The 18,529-nt window shown below is 37.3% G+C and overlaps 1 protein-coding gene across 1 annotated transcript in view; it reads left to right on the top strand.

The window, feature by feature from the left end:
* SYNPR (synaptoporin) overlaps window positions 1-18,529 on the top strand; it is a 161,011-nt gene that overhangs the window by 98,424 nt on the left and 44,058 nt on the right. Inside the window, exon 3 of the mRNA XM_024556603.3 lies at window positions 12,359-12,557. Within this exon, the coding sequence (XP_024412371.1) occupies window positions 12,359-12,557 (199 nt within the window). The remainder of the gene's footprint in view (window positions 1-12,358; window positions 12,558-18,529) is intronic.

The raw sequence follows: 18,529 nt of genomic DNA, 5'->3' as shown, positions 1-18,529 counted from the left end.
CAGCCATTCTGAAAATGTGCACCACTCCTCCCCTCTGAGGTGTATAGGCAACTGGCTCCAATGAGTGCCTGAGAGTAGCCAAGGAAACATTCAGTCCTCAGGAGAAGCATAAAGCGTGCATGGGGAAAGGCAAAAGGAAGAAGTCTTCACTGTGCCACTCGAATCTCCAGACAAAGCAGTTGTATTAGACTTCAATGGGCCAGGAAAGGAAGCATCTCATTCCTTTTATGAGCCTATGTCCAGCTCAATATCCCCATCTGCAGACTCTGGGTATGTAACAGTAATTATTCCTCCCTGGGCCTGGTGAACAGTGAAGGAAATAAGGCATGCAAAGCCCAGAGTTAGGGATCGATACTGACTAGCTATTATCCTTGCTGTTATCATTATTAATGACTGAAGTTATTATGGCAATCCTTTTTCCCCTTTCTGAAAGAAATAGTTCCTCAAACTATACACTTTCTCATCTTCAGGCAGGAGCCCTCCTTCCCGCCTTTCCTCAACTCTCTTCACCCTCCATACTTCACCTAAGCATCACCTCCTGCCGGAAGCCTTCTTTGGTCCCCTAGACTAGCAAAGGGCTCCTATATATCCTGGACTTAACCCTCATTGCCATTTATTAAAACATATCATTCAGTTGTCTGCCTTTTATTAGAGCAAAGATTCTGAGAGCAGAAACCATCTCCATGCTGTTTACTCTGACAATCCCTAGCACAGTGCTTGGCATGAAGGAGATGACTGGATGAATAAATGAGTGAGACATAGGCTGGAAGGGTGGAACCAAGGCCTGGCCGTGGCATTGGGGCAAAGCCAGCACACAGTTGCACAGGTGTGACTTAGAGACATGGGGTCTATGAGGAATGCCTGACTGAGAAGGCCTGGAGGGGAGGGCTGTTTGCTGAGCTTCTCCAGCAGGCCCCAAAGGGATGGGTTCCATTTTTGACTCCTTGTCCTTTTGACCCTTCTAGCTTCCAGGCATGGCCTCTCTTGGCTACAAGAGAGTGTAGGAATTGCAGAGCAGTGAAAGGTCCCCTGATCTAGGAGCAGAAGGCTTGAGATGTGATTCTTGCATATGTGACCTTGATCAAATGCCTTCACCTTTCTAAGTCTGGTTTCCTCTAACTGGACAGGTGAGGAATCTCTGTCTATAGTTCTGTGAGTTAAGAGTAGGCTCAGCTTCCATACAAATATCTAAGAATTCACTGACATCTATCCATTCTGTTTCCATCCTTTCTTCCTCCCTCTCTCTCATCTTTCTTTTTTAATTTAACAAATATATATTGAGTATTTACTGATCCAGATTTGACCTGGTGCTCAGTAATAAAGAGGTGAACAAAATAAACAGGACCCCTACCTTCATGGTCCTTAAAAAGACGGCAAAGTATAGGTTCACAAATAAAAAGAATAACTTCAGACAGGCAATAGAACAATAAATAAAATAAATTAAAGCAATAAATGACTAGGAGTTGGACATGCCCTTTATATTAGTTGGCCAAGGGAGGCCTCTCAGAAATGGTCACATTCGAACTGAGACCTGAATGAAAAGATGAAGCTAACCGTGGACAATATGGAAGCAGGTTCAAAGGCCCTGGGAGCAGGGGAAAATTGTGTTCTAGGAAGAGAGAATGTCAAGTGGGTATGATAATAACAAACAGCTAGGCAAGATCCAGGTGATATGGGTCCTTGAGGGCCATGGTCAGGGGTTCGAATATGACCCTGTGTGCCAGGAAAATGATGGAAAGAATTTTATGCTAGAGAGGGACATGCTCTGACTTAAGTTTTTAAGACATTGCTGGTTGCTGTGTGGAAAATTAATTCTTACATGTCATGTTCCAAATACAACTTGAGGATCATATGATTAATCTCCTGGTTGCTGACAAATCATGGGAAATATGGGTGACATTATATTTCCTGACCACAAAGGGCACTTTTTCCATTCTGAACTGATAAATATGTTAAAGAAAACTATTTGTAGTTAACCAATATGAAAAATGCTTCCTTGTATCTTAGACATTTTTTTCAAAAAGAATTCATGTATTAATGATGATAACTGAAAAATTAGAAATTTACAATTCCATAGTCACTTGACAGGGCAAGGGTCTTTTAGTGGCTTAACAGAGATTGCATTTTGTTCTGTGTATCCTGAATGTATTAGCAATTATTGCTTATTTCATTATAATCTGATATGATGAGATTTAGATAAGTTGAACTTCCTAGCCAGCAACAGTTCTGTTAGGTGTTCTATACTGGACATTCAGTGAGGCCAGTTATTATGTGAAGAATAAAATAACAGCAAGCAGCAACAGAAAAATGACCAAATAACTGCTTATAGGGTGGCTTTTTGACAGAGGATTATAGCAATAGAATATGTCATGTTTCCAGGTCTTTGAAATCTACTTTTTGAAAGCATTTGGGTTTTTACATCAACTTTAATAATTAGAACTTGAATTTTGAACTCGGGAAGCTGTTTGCAGTTCACCTATTAATAGTAACTGTTATTGCCAATTACATGCAAGTACTATAATAAATGTAGTGCATTCCATTGTCCTGTAAAGTAGATGAGCCCCATTTAACCATTTGAGGGTCTGATAAGCAAAGACTGAGGTTTCCAAAGAAAGAATTCTGCCTTCAGACTACAACTAGGAATTCTGGCTTTCCAGGCTTTAGACTCCAGACTGTAATAAACTCTTACTTGAATCTCCAGCCTGCTGGTTTGCCCGGTACCTTTCAGACTTGCCAACCCCTATAGTCACATGAGCTAATTCCTCAGAATAAAGTCCTCAAAATGTAGATCCTATGAGTTCTGTTTCTCTGAAGAATCCTGACTCCTTCACCCAGCAGTTCTGCTTCTAGAAATTTATCTGAAGAAAGTTATCACACAAATATCCAAAGATACTTGTTCAAACCATTGTTTTAACAGTTAAAGATTGGAAACAATCATACACCCAACAGTGGACTATGCAACTATCTAGAACATTCTGCACAATATGATAATTCATATACCCTGAAGATATATTACATGCATATTAAAAAGAACAAGGTAGATCTTCTTAAAATAATAAAATATGTATTGGTCATATTATTAGATAATAAACAGCAGAGCAAAGACTCTATTTGATTTCTTTTTTTTTAAGTTGTTAATACTGGAGATGAAATATTATAAGAAAACTAATATTGTTTCCCTCTAAGCATTTTTATATTGACTGAATTTTTACAAATAGCATATTTTGACTGAATTAATCAATTTGATCTAAATTCTAAAAAAAAAGTTAGCTCAGATTTTTGCCGCCCCCTCTCATGCTACCTGCATATGTTTTTGAATGTGATAAATACCTTTTAGTCAAATATTTTAAGTAGTTTATTCATGAAGCAGATAAAATGGATAGATAGGCAGTTATCTGGACATTCAAACTTTAAAAGAAAAAGCTCTGGAGTTGGGTTTTTTTGTTTTTGTTTCTGTTTTTGTTTTTGTTTTCCCCACAACTCACTTCAGTGGAGTACCACTGTTCAGGGAAGACAAACAAGAGAAGAGAAATAAAAAGGATTTTCCCTAAAACATACAGATAATGACCGCATTTATTTAATTTAAACATGTAAGGGCAGTCTGAGTGCCCTATGACTCAAATTCTACTTGAAGGAACTAAAATTAATAAATCATAGTATTGTGAGAATGACAATGCTTCTTTGCAGCCATTGCATGGGGTTTCCAGAGTTTTCCTTCTCTCAGTTTGACCCCATGCCATGTCACAGCCTCCACCAACCCATTCCTTTGTAATCACATTAAAGTCTACTTTTTTATTTTAAAAATGTTTATCTACATAAATACAAACTTGTGCGGGGAGGGTCAGAAGTTGAAAAGATCCTTCTTAGCATAATATATTTTGAATCAATTGGTAAATATATTTCTGGCCCATGGAGATGAAAGTGACACACTGGGGGGAGGGCCAGCCATTTTCTAGATTTATCCTGGTGTGCACACACAAGGAACTGTGTGGAACAGAGTATTGTTTGCAGAAACTTTGTGTTTTCCAGTGTTTAGATCAGTTCCCTCTGCCTAGCATTTATTATTATTCTCCTTTTAAAAATTGTCTTCTCTAATGGTAGAGAGCACAAAAAAGTAAAGGAAAATTCTTCATTTGGAGAAAACAAACTAATATATTTAGTATATAATCACATCAGGGAAAACATGCTCCTATCGTGTTTAATAGCAGAAGTACAGCATTTTGTCTTTCACTTAGTTTTGTTTATTTTTTAAAGAAAATACTTTCACTGAATATATGCTGTTGTTGAAGCCTGGGGGATGAAGCTGGTTTTGATTTGATCAAGGTTAAGTAAAAAGTGTCTGGAAAAAATGATTCTGACTGTCTAAACAGTGCCAGTAATGTGAAAATAACAAAGCTGGAGGTCACCTCTTAAATCTAGTGGATGGGAGTACAGGTATGATATCGATGTCCACAGACTTTCCTGGGAACAAGCAGCATCATTAGAATCTCTGAGGTGCTCCTAGAAGGATGTTTGTGAACTGGACCATTTTCTCTTTCTACTTGCTTTGACATTGGATTGAGCCGAGTAATGATCCTTTTTGTCACAAGGCATCCCAGGTATACTGATCCTAGTCAACATTGAGTCAGTGGGTTCTGCATCTCAGACAAACTCTCTCCATTCTCCTTTGCAGGCTAACATCTTCAAACTTGTTTCCAACATTAGCAATTTGCATCCAGTTACTGGAGCCTTCTCTCATTTCTCACCAGTATATTTCCCAAGTCTGCTGTCAATCTTCACCTTGTCCCCATATTCCACCCTTTTCACCCAAATAGATCCTAAACATCTCCCCAGAGTTTGACTATAGTATAAAAATGTCTTATGAGCTGCTGGTGGCATAAAGGAAAACCTAGTTCTAATCAGTGTGTGCCTTTAGAACCAGTTTGAAGTCACCTATGAGCCAAGGAAGCAATGGAACAAATGGTCACGGTCTCCATACAGTCATCACATTTATGTTCACTGTCCTGTGAAAAATGCCTGAAAGTGGCAAGTGAGTCTGCTGCAAGAGAGTCATCAGAAAAGCCAGTAATGGTCTAAGAAGTCAGTGAAAATGTGATTGGTAAATAAATACATAAATAATAGACTGCAGACATTAATTCATTACAAAACAAGGATCTCAGACTTGAGCCACTGGAAGAAGCTATTGTCAGGAATACTGTATCTCACAGTACACTTGTGCGGTGTCAAATGTCAGTGACAGAAAGGGACTTGCTTTGAAGCCCTGTGTGGACTGTGCTTCCTCCCAAAGATATGCTTGTGTGTTTTGGTACAGAAGCCTTCAAATGAGTCCCATTACCTGATTTATGAGCTCTGGGAGAAGAGTAGTGTGTGGGGTAGCCACCTTCTGACCAATTATAGCAAAACATTCCAAAAAAGTGATGTGGATTTCTTGGAAATTCCAGAACTCCTATCTACTATGCTAGCCTCCTATGGTGGATCCTGACCAACAGCTTGATATTCCTGGACATTTACTTTATGGTTCCAAGTGACAAATAAATGTTCTTATCTAAAATGTGAATTAGAAATTCTCTGTAGTTATTGGTTTACTCTCTACTTCTGTTTAATGAATTTAGTCTAAAATGTGTGCTCTTCTAGAAAGTCTTCTATAACCTTACCATTCGTATAAATTTTAGTTTGATTTTCAAAGTTCACTATTGGTCTCAATATTTGCTGCTGTTTTGCTACATTGTAACCTAAAACCTTTTAGTCACAAAATCCTAATATGGAAAAAAGTGTGCACATAAAGGAACAAAGTTGTAAAAATGAAGTTGTTATAATAAAGAAAAAGTATCTAAAGTGGGGGAATGTTTTGTCATATGAGAGGTTAAAAGTAAGAACTTTGGAGTCAGATAGACTCTCTTTCAAAGTTGTTACTTTCAACAAGTCACTTAACTGCTCAGTTCTCACTTTCCTTGTCCCTAAAATAAGGGTAATACTACCGATTTGATCAAGTTTAAAAATCTAAGTGAGATAATATGTGAAAGCATTTGGCATGGCACCTGGCCTACAATGTATTCAATAAACACCAGTTGGTGATTGCCACACAGTAGAAGTGAAATCACTGTCATTATCCTAAATAGCATCACCAAATGCCATGCTTCAGGTACAGCAAGAAAACCAGGGGAAATGACAGATGAGGGAAGCTTGTCCTTCTTGAACTCCTAGACTATCTCTCTTCATATTTCTCACAACTCATTGCCTTACCTTCTTAGCTTCTCTGAGGACTGGCACATGGGCTCAGTAAATCCCTCTCAAACGAAGGATTTAAGCATAATAGAGAATTCAGCCCTAAGCAGTGTGGCTCCACTGGTTGAGCATAGTCCTGCAAAGCAAAAAGTCTCGATTTGATTCCCAGTCAGGGCACATGCCTAGGTTGTGATGCTGGTCCCAGCTGGGGCAGGTGAGAGAGGCAAAAGGCAACTGATCAATGTTTCTCTCATACATCAATGTTTCTCTCCTTCTCTTTCTCCTTCCCTTCCCCTCTTTCTAAACATAAATTAAAAATTTAAAAAAAGAATTCAGTGGTCTGGAAAAATTAGAAATGGAATTTGGGTCATAAGTAAAAATCATACGTCTGGGGTATCAGAAAGCCTAGGTTCTAAGTTTGCCTCTTCTCTGTGCCAGCTGGGTGATTTTTGATGACTGTTTCAAGATTACTGAGCACCAACTTCCTCATCTGTAAAATGGGGAAGGTTGGGAAAAAATAAAGTGTATTGTCTGAAAATGTTCATAAACTCCCAGGATTTTCTAGTGATTTGTACATGCTGTGAATCATAGGCTGAGCAAGTAGGGGTGTGTGTGTGTAAATGCACACATAAACATAATTATTATAGACATACACATTGCTAGCAAAAGAAAAGGCAACCTGAAACCAGACAAATGCCAATATTTCATATAGGGAAGAGAGAGAAAAATGGAGCAAGAGGATTAAAGTCTCTATCAACTGGTAAGAAGGATTAAACAGGGGCTGTAGAAAATAATCAAGTAAAGAGAAACGTGCTCAGCACCACAATCTGCCCTCTTTTCTTCCCTTGGCCACTTGAACTCTGGCTGTCAGAAATTCAGTGACAGCAACTTGCTTCCCAACACCCTGAATACTCCTCACTGGGATCAACCCCTTGGGATATGTTCTCACTGTCTTGCACTGAGCCTCCCCTAGATGTATTATTAGTCCTGTTTTCTTCCGCATCTGGTGAAAGTTATTCTCAATAATTTCAAGTCTTATTATCAGATGCACATAATGGTACGGTGCTACCTGGAGATGAATTTGTGCTTTTTTCCCTAAGTATCTCACTTTCCATAAAGAACTACAGACACTATGATGATCACAATTTCAGTACATGCTGCAGTCAGGTTCATTTACCCTCTTCTCCCATCTGAAGCAAATGTCAGACTAATGCAGAATAAAATTTGGAAATTAGGGAGCTTTTAATGACTTCCTATTGGTTGGTCTACAGGGATTCAAACCTCTCATTGCTGGGTACCTTGCACAATGTCCAATGCACATACTTCAAGGTGGAGGCAGAATGAATGTTGGCTTAGAATCCTATTCAGTATAAACTGCCAACCTATACTTAAATTAGATGGCATGGGAAAGCTGGCTTTGTTGTTTTTATACACACATTCAGCTGGAAATGTAAGGATGCTATAACTTTTGAAACAGAGAGGCAGAAATATGCAGTGGTTACTAGTATAGGCTCCTCCTAATCTGCTTGCATTTGAGACTCATCTTTGCAATTCATTACCCACATGACCTCAGGCAGGTTCACTGCCCACACCAAGCCTCAGTTTCCTCATCTGTATAATGACGATAGTAATAATACCTACCTACGAAAGTTGTTATGAGCATTAAGTGAGAAATAGTAAAGAACCTAGCATAGTGCCTGGAGGTTGAGAAACGAGGGTCCTTGTTCTCATAAGTATTTTTATAACTAAAAAACACTAACTCACTTAATATTTCCCTAGGCCCTACAAACAGAACTAAGAACTGTGGGGGGAAACTATTTCCTTTTCTTTAAATAAAGCAGCAGTGAGTTGTTAAAAGTACTGTGTTTAAGCATCAGTTTTTAAAAAACCTGTAATGTGGAGGCTTTTTGTTGATCGACATAATGCAATAAAACCCAGCGACACTCAATTACCCCTTGATTGAGTCAGGCCAGCCAAGAAGGGAATTACACATTTGAAATCAACAAATTGGATTTGGTATCTTTTTCAGGTTCAGCAATTGCTCTCTGACTAGTTTCTCACAAGATCAGAGGTGGCCCTGTTGGCTTCCAGATTCTGTCAACTGACATGCTCTGTCTGTACAGAACAGTTTTTCCCTTGTTTAGGTTCTAAATGAATGATATTTTCTTCCAAAGTTTTTACAGCTGCTAAACACATGCTGGCTAAAAAATCTTTCCCTCCAAAATAAGACATATGTATTTATCCATATGTATGAAACTCTTGCTTAAAGAAATCTTTTTGTTAAATATATATATATATTTAGTAATATATACTTTCATACAACATTCAAAATGTTCAGTGATATGAATTATTATGCTCAGACTATTTTAAGCTGACATGCTCTTCTTTTATAAATAATCTCTCCTTCCTTCCACACAATAGGCACTAGCTTAGAGCTTCACTCCCATTTCCCCTCTTTCTCCTGATTCCAGTGTGACTCACGGACCAAATACCAAGCCTTAAGTCATTGTTATTAAGTACAGCAGATTTATTTGTGACATTTTTTTTGCCTTGTACGTAGAAGCACAATTAACATGTACTGTAAATCAACACAGTTAGTTAGTAATGGGGGAAAATGTTGATATTTAGCTGATTGAATAGAAAAAACTCAATTATTTTATTCACCCCCTCTGTGATGCTCCCCGACACACACACATGACTCAGACCCAGTCTGTGCATGTTGGCTGAGGGAACTGGCAAGTTGATGATGGCTGATTCTAATGTGAGTCCTAGAAGCTGGAAAACAAGTGGGTACGTCGCTGTTTGTAGCAGGTGACTCTGCTCTGCCTGCTATTTTTGTTTTGTATGTTGTTTATTGTAAGAAAGTCTTTCAAAAAAGACTCAAATTTATAATCTGACCCACAGGACCCCACAATGGGGACTTCTGGCTACTTCTCCATCTCATTCTGCATTAGCCCCTTTTCCTGTGATATTCCAGTTTCCCATACCATAGTTAACCTCCTCCCATGTGCTCTGCACCTTGCCTACACAGGATCTTGGTACATACAATTTCCTACCTATTTATTAACAGAGTTATTGAGATGTAATTCACATACCACATAATTCATTCATTTAAAATATAGAATTCTCATGAGTATATTTGTGGAGTTGTGCATCTATCACCAAAATCAATTTTAGGGCATTCTTATTACCCCAAAGGCAATCCATAACACTTAGTCATCATCCCCAAATCTCTCATCCTCCCCAGTCCCCTGCCATAACCTACATTTGTCTCCATAAATTTGCCTATTTTGAACATTTCATATGCATGTAATCTTAAAAGGGTCCTTTGTGTATGGCTTCTTTCACTTAACATAAGGTTTTCAAGGTTCATTCATGCTGTTGCATGAAATAATATTCCATCCTATGGATATACTACATTTGAATTATCCATTCATCAGTTAATAGACATCAGGATTGTTTTCACTTTAGAGCTGCCATGAACATTCTTGTGCAAGTTTTTTGCAGAAAAATGTTATTTTCCTTGGGTAAATATCTAGGAGAGGAATTGCTGGATCATATGATAACTCTACATTTAACTATTAAAAAAACTTCCAGACTGTTTTCCAATGTGGCTGCACCATTTTCATTTCTACCTGCTGAAATTTTTTGAAAATTCCCATTTTCCAATTCAAACATGTTATTTCAATCTTATCTTGTTATACCAATCTAATCTCACAAACACCTATTATTCCAATTTTATAATCATTTTGAATGCAGCCATCCTAGTGGATGTAAAGTCATATTTAACTGTGCTTTTCACCCCCAACATCTGGATAACTTCTACTCATTTTTCAAGCTGCAGCTTAAAAATCACTTCCATAGGGAGTTTTGTCTTGGCCATCCTACCCCTAGACTAGCCAAGGGCTCAACTCAGAAAATCTTTCTTTACTCTTTAAACTTGAAGTTCAACTTGACCATCCCATCCCCTCTTTGTTTTCCACTCTATCCCCAGCATCTAGCTATTGTGTGAAATACAGACCTACTTGTTAAAAAAGTTGTTGAATGAATGACATACTATAAAATAATGAGGAAAAAAGTGTACATTATCTTAAAATCACCTATATCAGAATAATTGGCCTGATTACTTTTTAAATCAATTTCATTTTCAGCCTGCCACAGACTAAACTATTGAGAAATATTTTAATAGCTCTGATAAAGGGAGAAAAGGGGTTCTATTGTGCAGTAAAACCATGATGAATGCTTCTATTTTCCTAATTTTTCCTGAAGGTGCCCACCTCTCTGTTTCATAGAAAGAGAAGGAGGTTCAGTGATCAAGCAAAATCAAGTGGACTGTATAAAAAGTTCTCTTTCAAGTTAAGCAGTAAATGAAAAAGGACAGGTCTGTGAGATATAAGGAACTGAGGGGGACTGGATTTTTCTGCCTTGTCAATCAACTAGGCTACACCCTAGTTGAACTCAAGATTCCAATTCAGTGGATCTGAGACAAGGCCCTGGAATGTATATTTTCAACAAAGCCCCTTATGATCCTGAAGCTAACTGGTCCATAGGCTTAACTTTGGGAAAAAAAAAAAAAAAACCAGTCATTGTAGTTAATATTCTTATTATTTAACAGAAACAGGCTAATGCAAAGGTTAAAAAATCGAGCTCTGGTCTGACTCAAATTTCAATTTCCAGCCCAATTTATTAGCCTTGTGGCTTAGGACAAATAATTTAATTTTTCTAAGCCTGTTCCTTTATCTGTAAGGTGGGAGAGGACAATAAAGTACCTATCTTATACAGTTGCCATGAAAATTAAATTAAATTAAATAATGCACATAAAACACAATATCTGGCACACAGGAAATGCTCCAATATGTTATTTGCCATTGTTGTTAGTATTTTATTATTATATTATTTATAAATTATAAGAGAATGCACACAACAAATCTTTTTTTAAGGGCTTGAGTTTTGCTTAGTAAGAAAAATTCCTCCTAAGCATAAGTTAGGAATTTAACAGGTTCATCAGTGGCTTTATTATCATTGTTACTTTTGTAGGTAATTTTACAAGTGGTACATACTTTACTGATATTGCTAAACCTTGTTTATGTCTATTTATGAGTGCCTCCCTCAACCTCAAGGAATAATGAGTTCATTTCTGAAGAAGCAGAATTTGGGCTCCTATACTGAATTATAGTTTACCATCTAATTCACACATTAGCTAATGTACCAATTATAACACATTGTCTTAGATGTCATTTGTTAAGCAGGAAGTATTACCTCCCCCCAAATCTTATTTTTCTCTGTTAATTAATATATTGAGCCTGGATGCTGTCCTGATAGAACTTAATGTCTAAAACAGAAGTTCTAAAAGTTCTGTAAAATTAGGATCTATCAGTTAATCATTCACTTATCCAAGTCCTAATTAGTGAGTGGCCAGTGAGTGTCAAGAATTTGAATACACAGAGAAGAAAACTAGTATTTTCTACTGCCCCCTCATGATTATGGAGGGGGCAGTAGGATAGAAAAAAAAATAAGTAGTTAAATATGTTACCAAGATAGTGTTGCTGGTGATGAGTGCTAAGACTGACATTTAACAGTGTGTTATGATAGAAATGTCTAAGGGAAAGGAGCTATTTTGGGTTAATGGACAGGAATAGACAATCCCAGGAGAAGGCATTTGAGCTCACACTTGAATGCCAAGAACAATCCAGGCATAGGAAATATCAGGGTGCAGGAAGATTTAGCAAAAGGGAAGTCAGGGAAAAGACCCTAAGCCAGGACCATGTTGTAAGACCAAGTGGGTCACATTTGGGAGTTAGATTTTGAGTCCAAGTTAATATGAGTAGGCCCTGAAGAATTAAGCAAAGGATGTCATGTTCTAATTCATCATAATTTCTAATGTCCCTCCCCTTCGCTCCTCCCCTCTCTCTCCAGTGACAGCTAGTGTGAAACCCAATGGCATGGTGTTTAACTGCAATATTTCCTTCCATGTTTGCAGTTATAATTGCTGTCATTTTGTTAATGAACTTGTCTCACAGGCATGCCATAAAACTCCCTAATCACTTCCCACTTTGCTTTAGAGAACATGTAGACATGGCATCCAGGTTTCCCTCCATGGCATTTACAGAGTGTCTCAAATCTGGCACTTTAGGTTGCATCAGGTGACATTTGAAGTGCCTACCTGCGAGGGAAAGGAGCGGGAGAAGCTGGCACTGGTTGGCGACTCCTCATCTTCAGCAGAGTTCTTCGTCACCGTTGCTGTGTTTGCCTTCCTGTACTCCTTGGCCGCCACTGTCGTTTACATTTTTTTCCAGAACAAGTATCGGGAAAACAACCGAGGTCCACTCATTGTAAGTAGTTTGCTTTTCACGATAACTTTTTTTCTGTCCCCTTTAATTTCTTTTTCCAATGCTTGAAGGGCTTTGGAGTTACCCAAGCCCTCAGGAAGGGTATTTTAAAAGCAATCACATTCCTTTCCATCCAAATCTTTTGGATGTAAAATTAAAACATGATGTCTGTCATTCTTTTGTGCCCTTGTGTTGGAAAAGTATCACGAGACTTGCTAAAACCTCCTCTGACATAAATGGTTGGAAATCTCATGAGATCAAAGGAAGAGTAGTGAGGCTGCTGCAGATTTATTTATAATTCCAGCATTATGGAGTTAGTAAACCAGTTGTCTCACTTCTGCTTCTTTGAATTGCACATTACCTTAATATACAACAGACTGGGCATAGAGTCAGTTCGATTGAAAATGATGTTCTTCATCTCTGAATCTGTCTCACTGTTTCTCTTTCACTCTTTCCCTACCACCACTTTCCTATTTGCTTTTTCCTTATGCAATGGTTCAAGAACTCACATGGGTGAAACCAATAGAGTCCAGCATATGCAAACAGGGACACCCAGGCACTTAGGGGGACACAACAACTCTCAGAGGGGTACATGGCCATGGATAATTTTTAGGAAATCAAATTTAAATATCTCAACCTTCACATGTACACTTACCTAAAATTTACCTTACTGAGAATACCCTACACTTAAAAATATCTTTGTCTTCTTTCTCAATTACCTACTCCCATTTTATGAGAGAAAAGTATCTTTCCTTTTTATCCCAGGTATTACTACACAGTACAATGCTAGGGTACAAAACCTCTCTGGCACTAAAGAAAGAACCATTTGAAGTATCAGTGTTGGTGTTGACCAAAGTGAGTGATTCTAATGCCTAGGTAATGCACTGTTTTGCATATAAATAGGTTTCCTTTCTTTTTCCTTCAATCTACTTGTCAGCTGATAGATCATTAAAATAATTGTTGGTGATCTGAGGCATAAAACTCAGCTGGAATTCAAAGAAATCAATGACATTGCTATAACAAAATTTCATCCTTTCCCATCCATTCATTTATGTGAACAAGCACTCTCAACATATCTATAAAATGGGAATAGAATTTATGCTGAATCATGTCCCATTCTAGATGTAAATAATATTCATCCCCCAAAATATAAACTAATTGAAGTAAAATCAGCCCCATACATTTCTAATAAAAGTTTAGCTTTTTTTTTTTTATTGTTGTTAGAGTAGAGTTGTCTCCATTTCCCCCCCACCACTCCCTGTTGACCATCCATCCCCACCTCCTAGCCTCTATCCTACCCCTCTTCGATTTTGTCCATGTGTCCTTTACACATGTTCCTTGATGTCCCTTCCCCTTGTAAGTCGAAAAACTATGGTACATTTACACAGTGGAATACTACGCAGAAGAAAGAAAAAAGGATCTCCCATTCTTTGTGACAGTATAGATGGGTGTGGAGAGCATTATGCTAAGTGAAATAAACCAGGCAGTGAAAAATACCATATGATCTCACCTATAAGTGGAACCTAATAAACAAAACAAAAATTTTAACTTTTAAAAATTTTGAAATTAAAATTTATGATATATTTATGTTGTTTTGGACAATGGTACATTCATTGTATTTAAAATAATCATCCAACCCTAAAGAAAATTTTGATACTTAAAGCATTAGGGTCACTGGTAAATAAAAAGTCATATAAATTTATATACATATATTTATTGCAAATTAATATTAATAAAATATTGATTGATAAAATGCCTTCCCATATAAAAATATTATATCAAGCTAAAACTGTGTGAGAGAAGTGTAATGAAAATATAAGTTCAAAGAGAACAAAAGGAACATGTAAAGTTTCCAATTGTTAAAGAGGAATTTATTTATTAATTTTCAATAGATGATAGAAAATATCAAATAACTGTTGCATTGGATTAATTCTTACATGAATGCAAAGGGTATATTTTTATTTTTATTTATTAATTTTTTATTGACTTTTTTTTGAGAGAGAGGAAAGGTAGGGGAAGAGAGAGAGAGAAACATTGACTTGTTGTTCCACTTATTTATATATTCATTGGTTAATTCTAGTTTGTGCCCTGGCCTCAAACCAGAACCTTGGCATTTCAGGACAACTCTCTAACCAGCTGAGCTACCTGGCCAGGGTGCAATGAGTAGATTTTTAAATATTAATACTTATTGTATGGCAGAAATTATATTCTTTGCAATTTAGACTTACAATCAAAACAAAGTTAGATGTCAGCTTTATACAAGTAGGAACACAGTTATGAAGATTTCTTTTAGGTAGTATGTGAGTAAAAGAGTTGTATAGATCTCTAAGTTAATCTACATATAAAGAGACCTTATCCTTAAAATAAAAACATTTTGAAGGATAAGTAGGAGAAATCTCTGTTTGTAAACTTTGTGATAAAGTTTGAAGGGACCGTAAAAAATCAGATTTGCAGCATTTTAATATGTTATCCTGGAAAAGAAGAGTGATCAGAACTTAAACCTTTCAACAAGGGTCTTTTAAAAATTTATCCTCTTAAGATGGGGCCAATAAATATTCTAAATGGTTTTAAAATACTTTTTAATAGAGTCACCTTTCTTGGGCTCATTCCTCCTGTGCTGTGCAGATGGACACACAAAACAGATTGATATATAGAGAGATGATAGATAGATGATAGATGATAGATAGATACCATAAAGCTACCCTGCTTGCATCCATTCCTGGAGACTTGTAGACACTCTCACAGAATTCTAAAGTTTTCTAGAGAGAAGAAATTGGCTCAACTAGTTTGCCTATTAAGTGGGGAAAGATCTACTTTGTTTTATAAAACTACATTCTACTCATATGAAGTAATTTTGTGAAGGCATGCTACTTCATCTCTGCGTAGTCTTCCTCATCAAGTAGGATAAAATGAAATCCTGAATTTTGTACTATATTGGGTAGATTTTGTTTTAATTCTAGTTATAGGAAAGGACAGTCTCCTCAGTGAAACTTTGCAGATAAAAGTGAATTTAAAAATAAGCTTGAGTCCTAAGAGTCACAGAGGCAGAATGAATGTGGAGGACCAGTGATGTCATTGCAGCTGCACAAGGTGAGCCTTACCCATTCTAATCCCACTGTGACAAGGTTGTGATGGGAGGAACAAGGGTGGGCTCTTATATCCACTTTTAATTATGAGTTAGTAGGTTAAAGCAAATCCACAGTGGGAGCAAGATCAGGAAAAGGTGGTTCATGCATAGAAACACTCTTAACAACTAGAAAAGCATTGGTTCATATTTTAACAATTTATTCACCAAAAATGGCTACTGGTCATTACTTGGGTGTTTCTGTTCTTGTTATCATCTATTCCTTTTTGTTGTTGCTTTGCTTTTAACAAAACATCCATTTTTTCTTTATTCTGTAATTCTGAATTCTCTAATTCACATAAACTTAGTCTGAAACAACAAACTTACCATATCATGCTAACATGAACTAATACAAACAGTTTAAAAAAGTCAGGTATCCTTATAAGCTAAAAAGTAATTTCTTATTTGGCTCTACATGACATTACAGACCATGCACAAATAAGATCAATATGTAGGAAAGTGATGAGGATGTTCACAATGTTGATAGAACAATAATATCAACTTGTTTTGATTGAGTTTCTACTGTGTCAAGTTGATTTAATACTTACAACTGTAGCTTATAATATTATTCACACTTATGCTTGAGGAGAGGGAAGCTCAGAGATGTTACACAACTCTCCTAGGTCACATCCAACACTAATAGAGGGTAAAGAGTTAGAATCCAGATATCTTGAAATCCAGTGCTCAAATTCATAACCACCATGAAAGATGACCCCAAATCCTGATGGGCAATGTGCTATGAAGTTAGAGGGGTGGGGGTGAGTGAGATAAATTGGTTTATGTACCTGGACTGCTCCTATACTCTCTAACTATGGATATAGAGATACCAAGCCCTAGAACCCCTAGACTCTTATTCACATTTGATGGTTATAGGGGTATGTTTACTTGCCTATAAAATCCATGTGGAACTATGGATGATGCTAGGATAACTGGAATTTCCTGCTTGTGTTACAATTTACTGTGTTGCACAGGGAATACATCCATGATTAAAAAATAAGCTTTAGAAATGCCCAGGATCAATGTGTATTAAAAATCAGAAATTACAAGACTGATTCCTACACATTTGCAAGCAGTTATGAGCAATCACAGACAGATTGGGGCCAAGCTTATCAGTGGCTATTTTTTAAAATATATTTTCTACTGAATATGCTTAACAAGATGGCATATCTTTAAGTAAAAATCTAAATGTCATTGGAAGTAACTTAATGTTACTGATGCTGAATGACACAATAGTTAGAAAATCAGGCCAATGTATCAGCCAGTCACTATACATACTGCAGTAAGTGCCTTTTGTACAGATGAATACATATCAGTTCTCAGGAAGAAGAAAGGCCACCTGAATGGTGCATGATTGTGGAATTGAAATGTCATATCTGGTTACATAATTGTGCCATGTTCTTTAGAGTATGGTTTTAAAGCCAATCTCCTGCTTATATTTCTGTGAAAGGATGTTCTGAGCCATTTTCAGATCTCATGTCAAAGTAGGTTTATTTTTTATATTCATGTAAAGTAAGTTTTAAAAAATATCTTACAGGGCACTCTAACAATGACTATATAATAAACACCATCCCACATTTTGGTGAATCCTTGTCATGACAGTTTTGGTTTAAAGTAACTACTCTAGCAGTTAAGAAGAATACATATTCACCTTAAGATATTGTGGAGAAGGAAGGAGCTGTGTTATTCAAACTCTGCTTTTCCCATAAAGGAGACAGGGTGACCAAAAGCATTTTATGGGTCGAGAAGTGTTTATCCTTGCAGGTATGCAGTGTATGGTGGCTCACATTTGCTTCATGCCCCATGCATTCCAAATCTATTCATCTTTCCTGTCCAGCCTCAACATAATCCTGAAAGAGCAGGAGACTCACGAGAATCAGCCCCAGATACCTTTAACTCATCTTTATGGATCACAGGTGTTGAGAAATGAGACCTTGGGAGATAAGAAAGCCCGCCTGTGGTGAGAGAACAAGTGAATTGCAGAGCATGAGCTCAAACTCTCAGGCTAATGATCTCAAGGGCAGTGGCTAAACTCTGAGTCCTGGATTTTAATCCCCCTGTATGACTTTCACAGTTGGAAGCCTGTTACTTCAACTGTAGAATGAAGTTAATAATAATACATAACTTCACAGGGCTGCCAAAAGCAAAGGAAGAGTTAATGCCTATAAAGCACTTTGCACAGGGAAAGGCACAGTAAGTGATAAATTAATGGAATTTAATTATAGCAGTACTATTGTCATTAATTTTAATTATCCTCCCACCCGTTACTGGATAATACCTTAGCCCCATGGAGGGAAAGTGCAGCCACCCTCCTTTAACTGAGTGTAGGCCTCACAATTCTACTACCCTCCAGTCCCTCCACCCCATGCACCTCCTCCCTCAGGTTCTCCAAGGATAGAGCTCGACTCAGGACTACTTCTAAGATCACAGTTATTAAATTGAGCATCTAACTACCTTTCTGTTCTTGGAGCTCCACTCCATTAGATCATTGGAAGGTGGATTTTTAACTCCCCAAACAAAACAAGGCCTCTCATTTTCAAATATCGGCTCAGATCATCACTAAGGGAGGAACACAACAGGCAGGCACAGAGATAGATGCTCAGAGAATCAAATGCTAATTTCTAACTATCAACTGCATCTTTACTTGTCTGTGATCAAAGAAGGAAATCATTTTTAGTTTTCTGAAGAAATTCCATACTGTTTTCCACAGTGGCTGCCTTTTGACCCAGCAATACCACTGTTGGGGGTATATCCTATGGATCATGAAACTCCAATTCAAAAGAACTAATACACCCCAGTGTTCATAGCAGCACAATTTACAATAGCCAAGTGTGGGAAGCAACCTAAATGCCCA

The sequence above is a fragment of the Desmodus rotundus genome, chromosome 8 (assembly GCF_022682495.2).
Source record: "Desmodus rotundus isolate HL8 chromosome 8, HLdesRot8A.1, whole genome shotgun sequence".
NCBI classification, from domain to species: Eukaryota; Metazoa; Chordata; class Mammalia; order Chiroptera; family Phyllostomidae; genus Desmodus; species Desmodus rotundus.
This window is presented reverse-complemented; position numbering and strand designations above follow the sequence as displayed.